Genomic DNA, 21,320 nt, shown 5'->3' on the forward strand with positions numbered 1-21,320 from the left:
AATATTGTCGTATGTAAATACATGTCCGGCTACCTATACGTCTAATGTCACGCTGCACGGGCCAAGACTAGGGCCATTCAGGTACAAGACACGGCAGTTGCGATATTGTGCTCGTCATTCGGAAGGAATGGTGCTGACGCCGCCCCAACCAGCCGACGCTCAGCAAATCAATGCCAAGTGCATGTGTATGAGTACATTGGGGGATTCAAAGTATTGTCATTCATGGCATGTTTACTTCGTTATGACGGATCCTACAGTCTACTTCACGGAGCAGCCAGGGGTCGTCCTAAATCACGTGCACACTACTTGAACTCCTTCATGAAGTCCTCGTGGAACTTGACAATACGTCCAGTCCAGTCCGTGCCAGGGGCAAGGAATGTTGTCCTAAAGTGCAAGGTTCCCTCCTTTTGTCCAAAGCCGGTTCCAGCGACGACACAAACACCGGTCGCGTCCAACATACGGAAGCAGTAGAACTCGTCTGGAGCCCGACCCTCCTTCTTGGCCTGCTGAACAGCCTTCTCCGGGAGGTGGATGGTGGGGAAGAGGTACATGGAGCCCTAACGATTTGCGTTAGCATTCTGAATAGCTACTGGTTTTGCAAGGGATCAAGGTTCAGCAAAGCAGTAGGGTTGTACTCACCTGAGGCTCATTGCACTCCACTCCCTCCATCTTCTTGAAAGCTTCATACAGCGCATACGCGCGCTTCTTCAGTCCGTTGAAGATGCCATCGTACTCTTCCTTGTACAGAGCATAGCTTGGCTCGCCCTCCTTGGGTGGGTTGACCATCATCTCAACGATGCACTGGCCGAGCACCGGCGGGCACAGCTGAATGGAGATGAACTTGTAAACCTCCTGCGCAACCTCTGGGTCGAAGCCGACAAGCTCAAAGTATCCTCCGCGGTGTCCGCACTCGCCAACCATGCCCTTGGAGATGGAATGAAGAGAAGCCAGCTCCAAGTGGTCGTATTTGCCAGGGGTCTCCTTTTGTAGGTCACGGAGGGCCTTTTTGAAAGAGATGAACTCGCCAATGAAGACGTTGGTCTGGTACACCTCATCTGCGATGACAACAACTCCCTTTTCGGCGGCGAACTGAAGAACAGCCTTGATATCCTCAGCAGGGAGCGAAGCGCCAGTAGGGTTACCCGGGTTGATGACGCAGATGGCCTTGACATCCGTGCCCTCGCTGACTGCCTTGTCATAGGCTGTTCGGATAGAGTCGAGTGACGTGCCCCAAGCCTGCTCCTCGTCGAGGTAGTATGGTACGCAGCGGGCGTTTAGTACGGATAGGGTAGCGGTGTAGAGAGGATACTGTGGGATGGGGACCATGATGCCAGTCTCGGGCTTTGCGCAGATTGTGTGGAGGAGTGTGTTTACACCAGAAGAAGCGCCATTGCTGAGGTAAATGTCCTCAAACTTGGCTGGGTAGCCATCTCGTCCTACGCTCTGTTAGTTGGAAGCTTGTGATTGGAGGCGCCGCTGTACGAACGCTCAATGTACTCTGCCACGCTCTGTCTGATGCCGGGAGCACCCTGGCTTTGGCTGTATGCGCCTACGCTCTTGACCTCTTTCAAGAGCTTCCTTGCGCGGTCGACAACATCCGACTTGTATCCAAGGCTGTTAAGCAGGACATCCTCATGCTCTAGCAGACCCGGGTTTTCGAGTATACTGGCGACCTGCCTGAAGAATGTGATGGGCTTCTGATCCAATTGTTGAGGGTTGCCAATGTTTGCTGCAATGACAGTGTCAAAGGGCAGGTCGCTGCCCTCACCCTTTGCCAACTTGGCGCGGTACTCTTCCGACTTGACGGCTAGTTCACCACGCACGGCATACTGGGCTGCCTTGACGTGGGGGTTGATGTTGCCAATGTTCAATACCTTGCCTGGTGCCTTTGACATGACGGTGCGTGTGTGTGGGCGGTGCGATGAAAAATGTGCGGGTCGGGCCAGCGATGAAGGTCGTAGGAGTGGGTGGTTGAGAAGGGTGGAGGAGGTAAAGGATGTATAGAGGACTAAGGTTGTGAGCACAAGTCTGGACTAAGTATGGTTCCGGTGAAGTCGATGCGCAGGCAAGATGCTAGTTCCCGCGACGCATTCGAAACACGTAGGTGTAGGGCATGTATGCGTCAAAAGGTAGTCCATATTTTTTATGCTACTCGAGTGGTGCCCCACACGTAGTGGTGCTCCCACGACAAACGCCTTACCCCTCGTCGTAGCGCGGCGCCATGCGGGCATATTTAGTCACGTCGTATCTGGCGACTGACCGAGTTGCAAAAAGGGCTGGGGATTGGAAAATACCTCGTGAACCCACGTTGCCACCACTCCGCCGTGCTCTACTGCCATGGGCGCAAAGTGAGCGGACAGACGCCTGCGCCAAAGCCGATGACGGCGACATTGTAGCTGGACCCTGAGAGCTTATCGGCGGCGTCGCTCGAGGCCGATCACCCCACACCTGGCGTGGGCTCTGCACTGGCGGCGTCGAACCGAGCTCGTAAGAAGCGATGTAATGGGGGCGTGGGTGTCGCAATGATGTAAATCGACGTCTAAAAGGCAGACAATGGATATACCTCTAGGGCATAAAAGCAATATTGTGCCCCGTTATCGCACCGCATGCCGCTTCCCGCCTTCCCGATGAGCTGCAACACGGAGATAGCGGGGCTAAGGCTGCGGATAGGGCAATGCAATGCGGGCACCGAAACTCTCACCGTAACGCCTAGAACGAAAGAGGTAGCATGTTGACATGGGCGTTCACTCTAATATTTCTTTCAGCTGTCTTTGCGCTGTTTTCATCTAGGCCTAGAATATCACATCATCATTACACGTTTGCCTGGCTAAAGGCCAATGTCTAACCACGCTCGCTTCCCCTCAGCCTGACGGCTTGGCCATACTTTTGCAGCTTGGTGATGAGCTGGTCACCCTGCTTGACTACGTCCGCGTACTGCTTGTTCTTGTCGTCTGGGCGGTTCGTCTCGATGATGCCCTTGACGCGGTCAATCGTGCACGGAATGCGGTCGGCGGCGATGAAGCGGGCAAGGTCCCTGGTCGTTGTGATTAGTACAAGCGCAGACTGCATGCAACAGGACATGACTTACTTGTCAAGGAAGTCAATAGTGACACCAAAATCTCTGGCCATGCTCTCCAGACCAACCACACGGTACGACTGGAGGAGCTGTTGGTAAGCCCGCAGACGCATCTCGCGGACATACCAGCCGCGGTGCTCGTACATGTAGCGGTCTTGGCTGAGGAAGTTGGTCTCTACTTCGCCTAGGGCACCGAAGAAGCCCTTGTAATCACCCTCGTACAAACTCTTAACTAGCTTGGATAGCGGGGAAAAATCCACTGCCGCCTCCTGGTCTTGTGATCCACCAAGGGTAGTGAGATTGACAACCGTCGGGACAGGAGTCGCTGTTGAGCCCGAAGCGTCTGCCATCTCCTCGTCGCCAGCTGCTGGTCCTGCCGAAGCCTGTCCAGTGATGGCGGAGAGCTTCTCCTCCGAAGTGCCCACAATCGCCTTGATCTCTGGCGCATCCACCACCTTGGACTTGAAGTCAACACGCTTGAGTGATACCGAGCCCGCAAGAATAGCGTAGACCACAAGGTTCGAGTAGCTGCAGAGCTCATAGCTAGTAAAGGTTGACAAACTATCAAGCAGCAGCGGGGCAGCTTGTGAGTGTGATCGGACAGTGAGGTAGTGCAGTCCAGTGTATGCCTTGAGACGATTGCGACGATCCCAGTCACCACCACTCTCTACCAATGCGCTGGCTCGGTCAATCGACTTCTTGGCCAATATCCTGTCACCAAAGAAGAGCGCAATGCGTATTATAGCAAGGACAAGGTCGATCTTGGTACCCAGAATGCCCGTCTTTTCAAAGATGGCCTCGTAGCTGGCAATGGCTTTGTCCTGCATCATTGTCAGCGGCATTTTCCTTTTGTATAGCGGGCTGGCGAAATACCTTGTCGCCTATGCGGTTGTACAGCTCTGCGCGCTTTCCCCGCGCAGCCTGCACTTCGGTCTCGCCAGCCTTCTCCTCTGCCTCCTCTTCCTCCTTTTGTATCGCCTCCAACTCCTTCTCGCACTCGGCCTTTAGGCTCTCGTACAGCTTCTCATCCCAAGGCAGTGGGACCTCGAGCGTCGGGGTCCGTGTGGCAAGCATCGTCGCTAAGCTGGCGGAAGGTCTCCGGTTCTTACTCGGCTGGTCTGCGCTGCCCTCGCCTTGTGCATTGAGAACGCCATCTACAGGGTGTGCAAGGTACCGGTAGAGGGGCGCCATCTTGTTCTCGGTGATGCCATCCTGAACCGATTTCAAGGCAGCTTGCTTTGCTTGTTTCGAGGCGGCGGGATTTGTGAGCTGGAAGATGTGCTGCGACAGCTGGAGGTCGGGATACTTTGCAAATTGCGGGTCACCCATCTTGCCTGATTGTGTGAGATGGGTAGGGTAAGGAAGTGGTGGTGGTGGGTAATAGCGGACGGCGTTGAGTCGTGGGGATGTTGATGTGATGACGGGAGTGTCTTGCCCGCCGCCGCTGAACTTCCGCAGGTAAAGCTCGCGCACGGCCCTGAACACTGGAGACGCGGAACGCTAGAATAACGGCTGCACTTGGTCTTTCTAATCTTCAGCCTTGTTTTACTTTCACCTTGCTAACTTCTCTACTAAACTACGAAGGCCTTCCATACTTTCACATACAATCACATTTTCTGATACTCCAACACACGACTTCGCCCACCAACACTTCATTGTCACCAACGCGTCGGACCCAGAACCCGCCAGTAGACGCGCTGCACAAGAAGCTACACCATGGCGGGCGCCGAGCAAAATAACAAACGCGCACGCTCGCCCTCGAGATCACCGTCCAGATCACCACCACGCCAACGGAAGCGTCCAGGAGCAGGTGCACGTGTGCCTGCTGCCGACCGAGAAGCGGCTCGTAAGCGACAGCAGGCAAGAGAAGAGGAGGCAGCTAGACGGGCACACGAAGAAGCTGCACAGCGTGGTGTGCACGATGTTGTCAAGCAGCACTACAACATGGTGCCGGAGCGAGGCCGTGAATGGCGCAACACTGACAGCAAAATCAAGGGACTGCGCAGCTTCAATAACTGGATCAAGTCATCCATCATCCAAAAGTTCATCGGCGGTGAGCGACACCTCAAGATCCTAGACATTGGTTGCGGAAAGGGCGGTGACTTGGGTAAGTGGGAGAAATCGAGAAAAGTCGAGCTCTATGTCGGCTGTGATCCTGCAGATGTGTCCATTCGACAGGCCAAAGAGCGATTTTCGCAGATGCAGAGGAAGAACAGGCGTCTTTTCCATGGCGAGTTCTACGCAAAAGATTGCTTTGGAGAGTGGCTAGGTGACATACCCATTATCAAGGAGGTAGGCATTGATCCTGGCGCCGGGCAAGGAAATGCTATGAGCCAGCGCTGGGGCGGTGGTGGCTGGGACATGGTCACGATGATGTTCTGCATGCACTATGCCTTTGAGAGCGAGGCCAAGGCCAAGGGTATGCTGCGAAACGTCGCTGGCGCTTTGAAGAAAGGAGGACGGTTTATTGGTTGTATACCCAACTCAGATGTTTTGTCGCAAAAGGTCATTGAGCACCACAAAGCCAAGGGCACAGCACCACCAGAGACAAATGGTGGTGCCGACGATGACGAGGACGACCGCCCAGCGTTTGCTAGCGACGACGAGGACGACTGGGACCCTGAGAAGAGCCTCGATAGCCCCAAGCCCGCCGACACGGAGCACAAGAATGGTGACAAGCCTACCGAGGCAAAGGACAAGGAAAAGGAAAAGGAAGAACAGGAAGACGGCGAAGTGGAAGACGAAGGATTCAGCTTTGGAAACAGCATCTACAGTGTCAAGTTCCCCGGCAAGACACCTCCAGATGGTACATTCCGCCCGCCCTATGGCTGGAAGTATTCGTACTGGCTGACGGAAGCGGTCGAGGCGCCTGAGTATGTAGTACCGTGGGAAGCGTTCCGAGCGCTGGCCGAGGACTTCAATCTCGAACTACAGTACCGCAAGCCATTCCGAGATATCTGGGAGGAGCAAAAGGATGATCCAATTCTGGGGCCGCTGAGCGAGGTCATGAAGGTCAGGGATCGTGCGACAGGCCGGTTGCTGACTTCGGAAGAGGAGTTGGAGGCCGCGGACTTTTATCATGCCTTTTGTTTCTACAAGGTCTAGGTGGTAGCGTTATTGGCGTCTGGTGTCTTGCTTGTGGAACGGGCTGGTGGGCGAAATAGGCATCTATACATGCGATGCGTTGAATCGCAGCGATCTATTAAGGCCATACATGACGTGTCTATACAATGAGTCTATAAATATTTTTTGCAAAGGGAAAATATGGTCATAGGTCATGATGATAACTTGAGGTCAACAAGGAAAAATGGAGACATGCAACAGCGACCGGAATAGCATTGTCAAAGTGATAAAGGGAGAGAAGAAGAAAAGTAACCGAGTGTTTCGACTGCAACAAGCCGGCGTGCCATATTCACATGTGTCGCGCAGGTCCAGCTCCAAGCGTGTTAGGTGTACTTGTAAGCTAGGCAATAATGTGACGTGTGGATCGAGTTACCGAGGTGGTCGCGTTTTCCCCGGCAATCACGCTCAGAGAGCGACCGACTCCCTACGCTTCCGCACGCGGGCTCCGCACCTGTCGCATCCCCAGACGTTCCCTTTCTCAACCCACACCTGCCATCCCCGGACGCTCCTGTTTTTGCTCTCTCACTCTCTCTCTCTACACCAGAAAACAAACCGCCTCCCGTTTGTACAAGAAGAAGATTGGAGCTGGACTTCTTCTCCTCACTCGGCCTAATACATTCGGATCCAAAGCACAGCAGACAACATGGTTGCGGACGCTCTGGTTTACCACCCGACGGTGTCGCATTACCTCAAGTTTGTCGCGTCAACTGGTACGTTTTGCATTCCTTCCTGCTGAATTGATATGTTGGGCATACATACAACACATCCTGCATAACCCACTTTCTTACGTTACATACCCCCATCATCCTCCCTCCTTCGATCTGACATGTGAACAGTCGGGCGCGACAAGGTGCTGCGAACGCTGCAGTACTTCTCTCGATTCCTAGCATGGTACCTGTACCGCACCAACCGCCCAGCATCGACTATCGCGCCGTTCGATGCGACCAAGAAGACGTTTGGCCAGACGCGCAAGCTCATGCGCGTGGGCAAGTTTGTCGAGCACTTCAAGGCTGCGGCTATAGCTACTGATTCCAAGAGCATGGATCCCGTGCTGAGGTTTACCGCTATTGGAAGGCAGTTGGGATATGCGTTTTATATGCTGTGTGATAACGCTTGCGTGGTATGTACTTGCCTTATCATGTCAAGTTGATTTCGATCCAGCCTCAGTGACTAACATCTGCCCCATTAGCTCGACGCAACCGCCATCCGCAAGTCTTCTTACGCCCCGCGTCTCTTGCGCGAAGGCTACCGTGCCTGGTTCGCGGGTATCTCGTGCTCGATTGCCTCGGGCCTGTACTCGTACTACAACTTGCTCCAGCGCTCAAAGGCCATTACCCAGTCTTCCGACCCGGAGAAGGTCGTTGAGACGAAGAAGTTGCAGGTCGAGCTTAATGCTGTCAAGGTCCAGCTCATTAGCGACTTGTGCGATATCACTATCCCCAGTTCGGCGCTTGGCTGGGTCGATCTTGATGATGGTATTGTGGGATTGGCCGGAACGACGAGTTCGCTTTTGGGTGTCTGGGCACAGTGGAAGAAGACTGCGTGAGTTGGGTTCGTGTGAGAGGGTTTGTAAGATGTTGAAGTAAGAAGAGGGGAATACAGGGGATTAGGAGGAAATGTGGATTTAATTTGCCTCTGTTGCTTTTTTTTAAACTGGCTTGTGATTTTAACATGTGTCTCAAACTGCGTTTATGTGTCTATTTTCGAATATTCCATACCATGTTCCTTGGCTTTCCCGTCGTTCTGGTTCTGGGAGTTATCTCCACAACTAGAGCCTTGTGACACGAGCTACGCATGTGCCACATTTCTGCCCCAATTTTTTCCCTTATTCTCTTTGCGATTTGGCATGTGAAGTGTCGAAAACGAGATTGTCAGCATACATGAGACGCACGATCAGGCTTTCGATTTTGACATGGAAATTTGAATTATAGCTCTATACGAACATCTGCAAAGAATATGTAGGGTCTAGTGGATTGAAGTAAGATATACAATATCAACGTACGTTTCGCGGTTGCTTCATGAGAGTCTGGAAAGTCCATTGGACCTTGTTTACTTAGCACACGTGAACCTCAAGTGTATACCTACTAAGTGGATTGCAACCATATAAATCATCCCTTCTGAATAATCCTCAAGGCTTAGGATACTATTGTGCCACCGGCTTAATATCCCACCTGTCGTTCCGAATCTAGTACGATGCTGCACATTCTTATTCTCTTTACAATGCATAGGCGAGACTGTGATAAGTTTTGTGAATCGCATCAGAACACATGTGTGAAGTAATATAGAGAAGAAATACTTTCTCCCACGATGGCGACGTATAGGCTAGACAGAGTGGAAGAGGGTTGTTCTGCAACGGATAACGTGGTGCATGATAGCTTCCTTCTTGTTTTCTGTCTGGTATGTAGATAGGGATGTTGGCTTCTGGCAGAATAGTAGGACTTGTATACCTGGGTATCTGATATTTCGCCTCGCCGAGTGCTACGTCAGTCGATTGAATTGAGTTAGTAACTCCAAACTCGTCACATCAGCTTCTCAAGCAAAACGATGCAAGTACCTGGTCCGAGTGAAAGCGGCCTTGCTCATTCAGTCAAGCGATCCAAGTTCTATCCAGATCTTTAACTTCTCATTTTTTTTTATTGAGGTGAAAGTAAGCAGCCACTCTGAATCATTGGGAGGAATTTTTCTATACAAAATTCTGAAGATGAGTACGTAGTTATGAATTCCGACGCTGCAATGGAACGGTGCTACCTCAGTGCTGGGTTGCAACGACTTACGGCTTTTGTGTGTTGCGTGTGTGGTTTTTCTACATAATTTTGCGTGAGACATATGGTTTTCGATATTTTGTATTCAAACGGTACGAAGATTTCGTATTCATAGAGTTTGGGGGGAGTTGGTATCGTCGTATTTGTCATTTTGCATGTCATTTTGTGAGGCTGCAGATGTATACGGATGGGTGCGGACACTACGTAGGTGGAGGATGTGACAAAAGTAGAGTTTATCGATCATCCTCGCAATGCGGTTGCGACGTGTATCGAATCACACTTTTTTTTTATTTGGGGTAGTGCATGCCTTGTATTTGCAATGGCCATTTCAAGGCGATAGTTGAGCTGCTATGGTTTTAATAAACCATGATGATTAGTTTTCGGATACTCCCGGAACACAGGTACCACGGGCACAAAAAAGGCTGTGTTGATCTTAGCATGGGGGTGCAACACAAACTTTAATAGCAGGACGCAATGTTGACGACAGAAAACACGCGAGTTGCACGAATGGCAGGCTGGAATGACACCTGACACGGCCACAACTGTGAACGGACGCTTTGGGCCATTTCTTTCTGGGGCCATTATTGTGGCGGAAGCCAAAGTACCCTGCCCTGTGGTGCCGCTAGTTCAACTTCACGTCTCAGTCACCTCTGTCTTTGCTCTTTCCAGATACCCTGTCCTGTGATATTGTCTAGTCGCCCAGTTTGTGCGCGTGGGTGGACGGCAAAAGCATGTCCTTAGACCGCGGCTCTGCGAACCTATCTGAGTAAATGTATCGGCTGACAGCCTTTTCGGTTTTCCCTTCTTCCGTTTTCATTTTGTTATCATTCTAGGTTCAGAGCTTCAATAGGAGAAGGGGAAGCTGGTCCTATAAAACTAGCGCACTCACATAATTCCTTTTTTTCTAGGCGGAGCCATACTGTTTTTGGATTGAGTTTAGCAGACGGAAAACGGAGCTGAATTGAACAGGACCTGAGAAGGACATGGTTTTGTTACTTTTGGTGTCCATGTAAAAAAATTAAGCAACATAGATTAAATCCTCTTGGCGTATAGTTGTAAGTGCTGGGGATAGAGAGAGAAGATGCGCTAAGCTGCTTTTTTCTTGCCGTCTGTTTACGCTCCTGCAAGGTGGTGTGTGTTGTTGCATATACGCTATCACGCTTCGAGGCGTGAACGTACGATAACAAAAGCATGCCGTGAACAGAGCCTGCGGCAGGAACGTCACTTGGCTAGATTGAGCTCCACTTTAGTAGCGTCATCCAGCCGAGCGGCTCTCATGGGGTTTGAGTAAGTGGCGGGCCTCGGGGAAACGTCTGTTCGGGGCATCGCTCAAGTGCATCCGTGGCCGACTTTTGGGCTAGCATATTCTAACCGAAGTCAGAGTTGTTTTGTATAGTGATATGCGCGCTAATGGTGGGAACGGTCAGTATTCCTCGAATGTTCCGTAACGCCGAGCAATTGCCATGCCTAGTGTCAAGGCTAATATCTGAGCGTGAATGTAGTGCTTAAGGATTGCGCAAAACATTAAGTTTGATTGATATCCACCAGGTCTTGTATGGGCCAGGCACAACAGGCCGACCCCAATAGTTTGCGACGTTTGCTTTCTCCAGGAGTTCATTTTTGTATCGGCACAGACTTATGGAGGTCAAGGGCATAGTTGTGTGACAGAGAGATTCGGACGTTCTGTCATGTAAGCAGTATGGTCATCACTATGGGTGTCAGGCATTGGTGATACGAACATCCACAAGGGGACCATGTGCAAGTACAGTCAACGCTATACATGGAATGTATCGCCTGGCGGTTCCGCAGATTGCCGGGTCAGGGCATTAGAGCCGACAAATGTGTACCTGGGCTAGAAGGCGATCTGGGTTGTCTTGGCCCATGATCGCGACATACAGGACGAGGCGTAGGCCCTCGTTTGCGGTGACAGGAGCGCAATGTGACTGCTGCATAGCGTCTTGCAGATGGGCATGGCCTATAAGATAGGCGAGGGACATGGTGTGGCGGGCGTGCAGCGACGTTCACAAAAAGCCTGGTTCGTCTCGCAACCTCTTGCCCACACTTGGCCTTGGCTGCCAACGTACACTACACCATCACTTCTCGCATACACTTCCCCTGCACCCTCTAGTTTCATGGCGCCCTCTTTGACAGATGCCAACGTGGGCCCTGACAGCAGCACGATCAAAGTGGACAAGTGACATGAAACAGGACTTTGTCGCCTTGCCTGATGGCAGCTCGGGATCCAAGGCTGTGACGCGTGCCCGCAACGGCTCTCCCCACTACGGTTACCCAATACAGCATGAGTAGTGTGTATCATTGCTTGTTGGGGTCAACTGCTTGGCTGCAATAAGAGCGCATACCGCTTTTGAAGGGGCCATATATGCGGAGCGTTGGACCAGCATGTAATGGATGTAGTGGACAGCGCTATGGCCTGCTGTGCCGACTTGGGCCCGAGGCGTATTCTCGAATGGTTTACACCCCCGACCATGCCCCAGTCAGCACATTCGTGACGAATAGGAGGATTAACGTTGTCGAGACAAGAGCGGCACAATGAGGGGCACTCCCAGGCCCGCTCCAAGTAAGAGCGGCCGTCTTGTCTATCCCGGAAAAGGACCGTCGCACCAGGAACGCCAGCCCGATGGCCTGAAAACCATCCCACCACCACAGTCTGCGTGCAGCATGTCGACAAGATGGCATCCACGCTCCATTGGCTGAGCCTTTCACGCTTACAATGCGAACCGTTGGTTTAGCCACACGGTACGGCCGAGATCATCCCCTCATCTGTGATCGACGTGGTGAAACGCTGCCAGCAGGGGACTGGTCAAGGTAGTAGCTCGCCTTGGGAGGTGGGCCTCCAAGAGCGGGTGCAGCCCCGAGTCATACCGTTCGTAAACACGAGCATCTCAATAAGGCCTTACCTTGAACTTCGACACTCTGCCCTGCTTCGCCGTACACGTGGTGTCTGAGTACGACGCCACCACGCGGGAACTGCCTCCCAAAGGATTGGATCTTCGACAAGATTCCCCCTGGCTATATAATTCTGTTATCGCCAGCATGCTCGCGAGCTGCAGCCAGGGTTTGACGCTTGCCCTTTGTTTTTGAGTAAGCGATATTGCGGCGCACCTGTCGCCTGTAGCGCGCAGCATTGAAAGAAGCAAAAAAAAACAAGAATTCCTGGCCTTGTACAGCTCCTAACACAACAGAGTTCTGTGCTATATCGTTTCAGGCTTCTGCGAAACATCACTGGCCTGCAGGGTACCAATAGAATACGCCACTTCGCTGGACGCCTCGCTTTGAGCTCGCTGCCACTTACACTTTTCAAAGCCTATTTTCAGCAGCCGCATCCTGATTTGGTCACAGTCCACCAATCGTGTAGCCTTGTTGATCTCTACCGAAAGATCTCGGTACCCTTTTCCCCATGTAGACCTGTCGTTGAAATCTAAACTCCTTAGTAGCCAACCCACTAGACATACTTTACTTGAGCACTAGCATACGGGGCCTAAAGGGAAAAACGTTTACGGGGGCGCGGGCGGCATCCTAAAGTGAGCCGGACAAGCAAGCCCTTGGTGACGACCCGCATCCACTACGCTCAGCAGGGGGGTCTGGGCTTACACTGTATTCACCCTGTCCCTAGCTGCATGGCCCAGTTTTGATTCTCCATGCGGGACAGCAGGGGGTAGCAGCCATGTGGTTTAAGGAGGTGTAACGTATGCAGGTCATGACTTTCATATGCCCATCGCTGGGCCCACCTGTTGGGTCTTATTAGGGCATTACATCTCTTTGTAAATGTAGCCTCGCTTGCTACCACAGTCTGGACTCGATCCTAGCATTCGTTTGCCCTGTCATCGACTCGAACCCTCTGCGCAAGGCTGACAGAAACCCCGTAATGGAGTTTGAACGTAACTAATCACTGATTATCTGCACGAGCCCACTCTTCAGGCCGACTGACCAACGACACCCCCTTCGCATACCTTCTTTCACGTCGCCTCTGGTGCGTCTGAGTGACCATGACCATCACACCAGTCTCCGTGACGAACCTGAGAGACCACCCGGATAATGCCAATTTACCAACGTCCAACCAGCCTGCCACCATCATAGGAACTACTGTTGCTTTCCTAGTATGTAGCATGAGCCAGAGCTCGTCCACTGCCATCTTGTCTTCTCACTCGCTAACAATGAGCAGAGCATTGCATTCATCACCCTGAGCCTACGGTTATGGGTCCGTATCAAAGACCATCTTTGGGGCTGGGATGACTGCTTTGTCGTTCTCGCAGGTATTGCGAGTTTTTGTGGTGATGTTCTAGTGTGCATAAGTACGTAGTAGCACAAGATCGATTATGGGCTAGCAACTGACGGATGTACTACAGTGCCGGCTGATGGCCTGGGTCTACACTTGTGGACACTTGATAGTAAGCATATCATGCTGTATTTCAAGGTATTATCATGCAACACCAACAACAACATGTATCAACCTCATACTGACACTGAAAACAGCATATCTATTCCACTAATGCGGCATATTGTGCTAGTGCAACTCTGATCAAGCTCGCCATCCTCTTCCAGTATTTACGTCTATTTGCTGAAGCTGCCCCGACAACAGCCACGAACGGATACCGCCTCGCCAGACGCCTCACCTGGGGGATGATTGTCATCTGCACAATATGGGGCTTGACGTTCTTCCTGCTAGCAATCTTCTCATGCCGCCCCATCGCCAAAAATTGGAATATGAATCTTCCGGGCCGATGCATCGGCTGGGGTGCCAAAGATCCCGCCGAATTCTTTCCCATGTTCCTTGGCCATTCTGTTAGCAATCTGCTACTTGACGCTATGGTACTGCTCCTGCCTGTTCCGTTCATCACTGCATTGAGGATCGCAGGTAAGAGCAGAGCGGGACTGATTGGCCTATTCATACTGGGATCCACGTAAGTAGAACAAAGCCCATCATTACTCGAGCACAAGGGACGATTCTAACGTGTAGGTAGTGTTGTGTTAGTGGCATTGGGCCGCTTGATCACTCTCGCAGTCAACCGTGCCGGCACTGTACCCGATCTTGATATGTCATTCCACACGCCGGTCGTGTACATCTTTGCCGTTCTCGAGGTCAATTTTGCCATCATCACCGCTTCGATTCCAATATTCTGGCCAGTTATAGCAACGCTGGCATCCAACAAGATCTTCGTCGTCAATGAAGTTGAGATACGTGTAGAGGATATAGCGAGGTATGAAAGCTTTGACTCCAACGGCGCCATCAGCTTGCCCGACAGAAAAAGCACACCAAGCGGAGACAGCAAGACTGGCATGGTGACTACAATACTGGACCACATTCCTCGCAGGTCAGGAGAAAAACTTAGCAGCAGCAACCACGCGCATGACGGCAGCGCCGCTTCGTCCATCAACCAGCCCATGGGGACGGGCTTTGTAGGACGCAAGTCCAGCAATGCTTCGACGATTGGGAGACCTTTTGCGGAGCTTGGGTCGCGTCCGAGCCAAGATTCGTCACGCCACCTATATCAAATTTCTTGCAAAGATCATACTTCCAAAAACTTTACGAAGAACGACGGCGACGACTGGTTTGCGGAGATGGACAGGGTCAACCCGCACGGGCCGGTGACGACGACGGTCCAAAAAACGTCTGTGCCTTTTGAGCACATCAAAGTGTTTGATAACAAATAGTAGGTGGGGCGATGGCGAGATGAGTAGATGCATACGCGTTTTCCGTTGGTTGTTCCTTCACGTGATACCCTGCAGCGAGATGCAACATGTCCTGTTTTTTTTATCCTTGTTTCTCTTCATGTACGTAAGTAGTAGCGCAGATGAGAGAAGCCAAATTAATCCGTTTACAAACAATGGCGCGAGAAGGATTATCAGATTAGTTCCTACGTGTTGAAGGCCGCATCGTTGTAGTTGTCTGGTTTGGCAAAATCCTTGAGCCTCGGCCCCCTCGGCCGCGCCCGTTCGGGCCGATGCGAGAGCAATACCCAAATGTCCCAAATGCCCCATGTTTTCGGGCGCATGTCGGAAAATTGCATCATTACATAGTGCTACACACAAAGCCATGGTTCATGTTGAGTAGTACAAAAGCGGTTGCCCGTAACCGCGTCTGTCGCAAAACTTTCTTGCAGTGGGGTCCTGGTCCCACCGCTATCTGTAGAGCCGTTGCGCACATGGACATCTTGAATCAGAACTCGATCATCATGTCCACGTTGGGTACAGTCTTTGATCCCCGAGCTGAGGTGGAACGGTGATTTTGCGGCTTACCATTGAGATCCTGCTCTGCCCTAGCAGCAGCCAAGCATCCCGTGTGCGCCACATTACTGTAACGTATCAAATTCCATGGTCATCTGTCCACACCTCGCATGATTTGGCCCGTCTTATCAATCAGTAACCAACCGAGGCATTGATTGGACCTTTACACGCCACACCTCGTGCTATAGTTGCAGCACACTTAAGCTCAATGTAGCATCAGCGCTAGGCCACCTAGTCAAGCCTCGACGCTGATGCTTCGTCGGCGGCTGCCGAAGCATGGCAAAAGCTTGAGTGTCGTCGTCATCATCATGATTCCGCACCCCATCTCTACACTACTACATCCATCAACTGTGTATGGTACGGGCTCAGCATGTAATCTCTTACAAACAAACACTTTGGCTACTGATATTAAACACATCAAGATGGATGGTATAAACATTCGGCCTATGTTCAAGACACAAGTTAGCAGCACTCAGTGCGTATCTAGTATGTATACGGTGTGAGGTGACGGCCTCGTCCCTCGGTATTCCCGTACCCAATATTTGAGGCCTGCTGTTTCCGGCTACATCAAGACCAACCATTCAGCTTCCCGTCGCACACAGACACACCTGAGCAAAGCTTTTGCTGTGCTCTGAGTGGCTGCCAATACTCGATCTGCATCACCACCTCTGCACCATGCCCAACCTGGTTGGAAAGAAAACTTGATCACAGGGTCCTTACAATTCCGCGGCTGTGGCACTACTGCGTCGCTACTAGAACCGAGCTATTTAAACATCAGGTTGTCCGCTCACAAGACTCGTTTCGTCACTGCAATAGGGCACTTTCGATTCGCCTGCCGCTCGGGGTGAATTTCCAAGAAACCACGCGACTAAGCAGCTTCCATCGCCATGGCTTCTGCAGCAGAAGTCAAGCCCGAGCTTGATCGCACAACTGAAAAAGATGTCGAACGTCGAGGCAGTGTCGCAAGGACGGAAAAGGGAAGATGGGAGCGCTTATGGCCTGTGATTGCATGTGGCGCTGGTCTCTTTAGTGATGGCTATCTAAATAATGTACGACAACTCCCAAGCGACAAAAAATTCCAGCGCAACAACGATATTTTCGCCCAAAGCATCATTGAATCAGAAATATTATCAGATTTCAAGATTTTCTAACGCCATGTCTAGATCATCGGGCCTGTAAACACCATGCTCAAGACCATTTATCCCAACTCGTATGCGTCGTCTTCGGCACAGGCAAACGTAGCGAGTATAACATTTGCTGGAACCGTGGTGGGCATGCTATTTTTTGGCTACACGTCTGACCACTTTTCGAGAAAATGGTCCTTGTTCACTTCGACAATCATCATTATCCTGTTTGCAACACTAGGCACGGCTTCGTATGGGGCCGGCGGTAGCCCAAGCGGCCTACTCACAGCGCTGGTCGTATATCGCTTCTTCTTGGGAATCGGTAAGATGGTCAATACAAATATCCCAACAAGAACAGCATACTGACCCAAGCAGGTATTGGCGGAGAATATCCAGCCGGCAGCGTAGGCTGTGCCGAATCAACAGGCGAGCTCAAAGAAGGAACACGAAATAAATGGTTTATCCTCTTCACCAACGTACAAATCGACCTGGCCTTTTTCATCAGCGCAATCGTCGCCACAGTCGTTGTTCTTATCACCGGCGAAAACCACCTTCGAGCCGCCTGGCGCATTTGTCTCGGCATAGGCATTATCCCCCCTCTATCGCTTCTATACCTTCGTCTCAAACTACAGGAACCCGAAGCGTTCCAGCGCGAGTCTCTTGCTAAAGCGAAAACGCCTTGGCTGCTCATTATCAAGTTTTACTGGTTCCGGCTTAGTGTTGTCAGCATCATCTGGTTCATTTATGACTTTAGCGCCTACTCCTTCGGTATCTACGCGACCTCTATCCTGGCCAATCTACTCGGGGAATCTGCACCGCTATGGAAGAGTCTGGCGTGGAACATTCTAATCAACTTTTTCTACATGCCTGGTTGCCTTGCTGGTGCTTTTGTCGCTGATTTGCCTTCCATGGGTCCGAAGAAGACGCTGTTTATTGGAGTCACGCTGCAGGGAATTATTGGTTTTATCATGGCTGGGTGTTATCCGTGGTTGAGCAAGCCCGAGAACGTTGCTGGGTTTGTGGTTGTATATGGTGTTTTCCTTGCACTCGGAGAGTTTGGCCCAGGAGACAATATTGGCTTAGTGGCATCCAAGACGTGCGCTACTGGTATACGGTATGCATTGACCCCATCTTTCTTTATTTGTACTAAAGAGCGTTCAACTAACACCTTCTACAGCGGACAATACTACGGCATCGCAGCCGCGGTAGGCAAAATCGGAGCATTCGCCGGTTCTTATGCCCTCGACGCTATCCAAAAGGCAGCCGGCGACGACGAAATTGCAGCAGGCCGCAACCCATTCTTCATAGCCTCATCCCTGGCTTTTGTAGCTGCTGTATTGGTATTGTTGCTTCCGCACATTGGCCAGGACACGATTGATCAAGAGGATGTCAAGTTTAGAGAATACCTCTCTGCGAATGGGTACGACACGAGTAAAATGGGATTGCAGAGTGTACCTGCGACGAGCGTTGAGAGCGACGGCAGGGTTTCGCCTGTTGAGCAGACTTATGTCAAGTAAAAAGATGGTGATTGTAGATGTTACGAATTTAGTACGAGTACAAATCAATGGATACCACGATTTGGAACCATACAATTAGAGCTGATGAGATACACTTGTCGCCAAATCACATGTGACATGCCTATAATTTAGTGATTGATGTCCGAATATGTTGAGTGATAGTGGATAGCAACTGATTAAAATAACTCGGTTTACAGTCATATCAGTAAGTAGACAGAGTCATACGTAGCTAGAGCTGAAACCCTCTTTAGCGCCGTTCACGGGCTCAAAGATGATGTTTGGGTATAGCCAGTCCAGAACGTGCTGTGGGATTTGGACTGCACCAGTACGATCCACACGAAAGATCCTCTAAGCCGAATAAGGTGTAGATAGTTCAGAGCGTAACACTGTGAGACTGCACCTGTCGAAATGTACTTAGAGATCAACCAGGACAATTCTGTCTACGTGGCGCTTGGTCCCTTGAAAGCTCTATTCCAAATCACTTCCGACCACAGCACTTTACTCAAAGTGAAACATCCTTTAGGACAGATCGTACTTCTGCAACAAGCCGAGTATGAAGGAAACCTGCAGCGGGGTGTTGCTGTTTACGGGCTAGGTGGGCGCTACTATGTAACTAGTTAGAACGTTGCACGAACCGAGAATACTACTGGTCAAAATCAGAACATACTGTCTGACGACATATGGTAATAGGCGTATTGAATGAACCCAAGCAGTTTCAATGGCAAAATAGTATGAAGTAGAGCAAGACGAGAGCACATCCTGTCTGCCTGTCCTCCCTTTTCTCAATCTTTCCGCGTGAATTGAACAGAGACACTAAAGTATATTCTACTACTCCAAAGCTGACAACCGGAGGTACCATTCCTTGCCGTAGAATACCTCGGCACAAACACTACGCTACTACCGGGTCTTATACGACATGTGTACAAGTGCAAGTCATAGAATGACACAACGCGGGATGCACCCGCACATGGCCGTAAGGCGCAGACCACAATATGGAGCCGTCCATAGTATACCCACACAGAAACACGGACTACGTCTTCACAAGGGGCTTGGTATCCCTCGGTCAGACGGCACTTTCAACGCATAGTCCGGTCAATCGAGCTCCTAGTACAGGCCGAGTACTAAAGAACAGACAGTCCGTCTCTTTTCTGTCCCTTGTTAGACTACAGATACTCTCCAATTCCAATTCCTGTACATCCTCAAAGTTCTACCTGGAAATCCTACATAAAATCCCACAACCATGTCCCCCTCAGCCGTGCCACCGACTCCATCCGCGACCCCCACCATCGCCGCCCAAACCCCCACCAAACACGTGACCGTACCCAGCGCCTCCCACCAAATCCCCGCCTGGGTCCAACCCGACCTCACCCGCCTCCTGCGCGTAGAACACCACCCAGGCTCCTTCACCAGCCGCTCCGTTTCCCTCGTCACGCTCCCCCCGGGCGCCCTCTTCGCTCGCATCACGAACCCGACCCCCGCCAGCGCCGCCTACTCCTCCGTGCAAGCCTCGCGCGACCTGCATATCGAACTCAACTGCGACTTGCTGTACGTGAACCACAGCTGCAAGCCCAGTCTAGTGTTCGACATGCAGAAGTGGGAGGTGAGGGTCAGTGAACGCGGGGAGGGCCTCAAGGAGGGCGATGAACTCACGTTTTTTTATCCGAGTACTGAGTGGAGTATGGCGCAGCCTTTTGAGTGTTTGTGTAAGGAGGAGGCGTGTAAGGGGGTTATTAAGGGGGCGAGGGATATGAATGAGGGGGCGTTGAGGGAGTATTGGTTGAATGCGCATGTGGAGGAGATGTTGGAGGAGAGGAAGGCGGGGAGGTAGGTGATGGGGTGTGTGTGTAGAGGTGGCAGTTTTTTTGGTGTGCTTGAAAGAAGCTTTTTATTGTAGATCACGGGTTCGTTTGACTGTTGTAGTGGCTGCGACTCTGCGGATAGATTCACGATCAAGATGGGCTAGATTCCTCTAGAAATCAACATATTGCGTTAATATAGATATTTGAATAGAATGAGCCTATACTTGTGTTGCTGCCTCGAATGGTATATTCTAGTGTTTAGTAAAAAGAATCAGGTTCTCGATATGTATAGGCCCATATCTACAATACTAAAGGTTTGCAATTCACATTATATACAGTTATATGTTGACCGATGGGCAAGTCTCAGCAAATTAAGCAGACCGGCAGTATACACAATTATTCTTGCAACCATCTCAAAACTTCGGTCTAGTGACCAAACACCACAGCATCTCGCAAACTATGACTTAGTTCTTACAATATCTCTTCTCTTATTCCTACATGGAGGACAACATTTCCGAGTGCTTCTCGAAGTCGCGGCTGCGCCAACCTCAAAGACAACAACTCAGCAACGATAAAAAAAACTAAAACCAGTTACCCCCGCCACTTGAGTATATATGAAACGAGAACTCCGTAGAAATGTCTTGCCATCCCACCCATATGCTTCGCTGAAAAAAAGCCCCAGAAAATATACAATGGAAAGCCCAAAAAAGTCTATAGTATCCACGAGCACCTCGCTCACTTCGAGGCATGCGAATCAGCCTACATCTCGTTAGCTCTCTGTTCATATACCCATACATAACATCATCATCTTACCGGTCTATACGGCTCCTTGCCCACACCCTCGCCATAGCCAGCCCCACTATACGCGCCCCTCTCATCCAACTCCATATCCGCACTCCAAACCCCATCTTTCTGATCTTCATCTTCAACCTTCTGGTATTTTCCCTTCTTCGTCCCCGGCCAAATCGAGCCCTTCTCCGCATCCATTTTCGTGGCCTTGTTACGGCGGTCGCGCTTCCTCTTGAGGAAGATGAGCAGGAAGATGAGAGCTAGCATGCCGACGGTGGCGAAGACGCTGAGGACGATGACGATGATGAAGCCGCGTTTTTGCGATTCATCGTGGAAGATGGAGAGGGTGTTTTTGGTTTCGTAGTGGTCCCGGGTGAGGAGTGGGTGGGTTTGTGGTGAGGTAGGCATGATGTGCGTTTGTGTGTAGTTTCTGTTCCTTCGCTATAACACTCGGTTGTATGGAGACTTGTCTCTTAAGAGCTGTGTTGGAAAAACGGATTGGGATGTGAGGGATGGGAGATAAAGGAGAAGGCAGCAAGGCACTTAATGTGGCGTAGCGTGGAGGAAAGAGCAAGCCGGAAACGAAGCAATATGGGGAAAACAATAACTACAGCCAGAAAGAACGATCGAAGAAGAAGAAGAAGAAGAAGAAGAAGAAGAAGAAGAAGAAGAAGAAGAAGCCAGCTACAACGATGTCTCTCTCACACCAAAAGAAGGACGTAGGAGAGAGAGTCAAACACCTTCTCAAAGCCAAACGCGCAGTCAGACGCGCAAACAGTACATACATAAAATAAGTGCTGACCCAAAAAAAGAAACATTATGAATACTCTCATCTCACACCCCACCAGTCACTGTACAAAATGTCCGACACGAACAACCAGCAG

The 21,320-nt window shown here is 50.9% G+C and overlaps 8 protein-coding genes across 8 annotated transcripts; 5 read left to right on the forward strand and 3 right to left on the reverse strand.

Annotated features, from left to right (window-relative positions):
• Positions 1-74: 74 nt before the first annotated feature.
• COCSADRAFT_36816 (uncharacterized protein) lies at positions 75-2,348 on the reverse strand. The gene is made up of 3 exons (XM_007701605.1): positions 1,487-2,348; positions 640-1,436; positions 75-557 (listed from the first exon to the last, which is right to left on the reverse strand). The coding sequence occupies exons 1-3, from the start codon at positions 1,893-1,895 to the stop codon at positions 303-305; spliced, it is 1,461 nt and encodes a 486-aa protein (XP_007699795.1). The 5' UTR covers positions 1,896-2,348; the 3' UTR covers positions 75-302.
• A 356-nt stretch (positions 2,349-2,704) lies between these two features.
• Positions 2,705-4,504, reverse strand: COCSADRAFT_117390 (uncharacterized protein). The gene is made up of 3 exons (XM_007701904.1): positions 3,950-4,504; positions 3,089-3,897; positions 2,705-3,034 (listed from the first exon to the last, which is right to left on the reverse strand). The coding sequence occupies exons 1-3, from the start codon at positions 4,403-4,405 to the stop codon at positions 2,842-2,844; spliced, it is 1,458 nt and encodes a 485-aa protein (XP_007700094.1). The 5' UTR covers positions 4,406-4,504; the 3' UTR covers positions 2,705-2,841.
• Positions 4,505-4,597: 93 nt separating this feature from the next.
• On the forward strand, positions 4,598-6,418 carry COCSADRAFT_36820 (uncharacterized protein). The gene has a single exon (XM_007701606.1). The coding sequence runs from the start codon at positions 4,793-4,795 to the stop codon at positions 6,179-6,181; it is 1,389 nt and encodes a 462-aa protein (XP_007699796.1). The 5' UTR covers positions 4,598-4,792; the 3' UTR covers positions 6,182-6,418.
• A 205-nt stretch (positions 6,419-6,623) lies between these two features.
• On the forward strand, positions 6,624-8,012 carry COCSADRAFT_36822 (uncharacterized protein). Its single transcript, XM_007701607.1, has 3 exons — positions 6,624-6,909; positions 7,036-7,319; positions 7,389-8,012. The coding sequence occupies exons 1-3, from the start codon at positions 6,843-6,845 to the stop codon at positions 7,743-7,745; spliced, it is 708 nt and encodes a 235-aa protein (XP_007699797.1). The 5' UTR covers positions 6,624-6,842; the 3' UTR covers positions 7,746-8,012.
• A 4,723-nt stretch (positions 8,013-12,735) lies between these two features.
• On the forward strand, positions 12,736-14,817 carry COCSADRAFT_181377 (uncharacterized protein). The gene is made up of 5 exons (XM_007701905.1): positions 12,736-13,079; positions 13,145-13,274; positions 13,329-13,396; positions 13,456-13,883; positions 13,944-14,817. Exons 1-5 carry the CDS (start codon positions 12,969-12,971, stop codon positions 14,632-14,634), a joined length of 1,428 nt encoding a protein of 475 aa, XP_007700095.1. The 5' UTR covers positions 12,736-12,968; the 3' UTR covers positions 14,635-14,817.
• Positions 14,818-15,963: 1,146 nt separating this feature from the next.
• COCSADRAFT_142537 (uncharacterized protein) lies at positions 15,964-17,931 on the forward strand. Its single transcript, XM_007701906.1, has 4 exons — positions 15,964-16,256; positions 16,371-16,653; positions 16,707-17,445; positions 17,509-17,931. Exons 1-4 carry the CDS (start codon positions 16,095-16,097, stop codon positions 17,846-17,848), a joined length of 1,524 nt encoding a protein of 507 aa, XP_007700096.1. The 5' UTR covers positions 15,964-16,094; the 3' UTR covers positions 17,849-17,931.
• Positions 17,932-18,862: 931 nt separating this feature from the next.
• On the forward strand, positions 18,863-19,885 carry COCSADRAFT_36825 (uncharacterized protein). Its single transcript, XM_007701608.1, has one exon. It carries the CDS (start codon positions 19,089-19,091, stop codon positions 19,674-19,676), a length of 588 nt encoding a protein of 195 aa, XP_007699798.1. The 5' UTR covers positions 18,863-19,088; the 3' UTR covers positions 19,677-19,885.
• Positions 19,886-19,996: 111 nt separating this feature from the next.
• On the reverse strand, positions 19,997-21,233 carry COCSADRAFT_199647 (uncharacterized protein). Its single transcript, XM_007701907.1, has 2 exons — positions 20,461-21,233; positions 19,997-20,406 (listed from the first exon to the last, which is right to left on the reverse strand). Exons 1-2 carry the CDS (start codon positions 20,842-20,844, stop codon positions 20,383-20,385), a joined length of 408 nt encoding a protein of 135 aa, XP_007700097.1. The 5' UTR covers positions 20,845-21,233; the 3' UTR covers positions 19,997-20,382.
• Between the last annotated feature and the right edge of the window lie 87 nt (positions 21,234-21,320).

The sequence above is a fragment of the Bipolaris sorokiniana genome, assembly GCF_000338995.1.
Source record: "Bipolaris sorokiniana ND90Pr unplaced genomic scaffold COCSAscaffold_7, whole genome shotgun sequence".
Taxonomy (NCBI): Eukaryota; Fungi; Ascomycota; class Dothideomycetes; order Pleosporales; family Pleosporaceae; genus Bipolaris; species Bipolaris sorokiniana.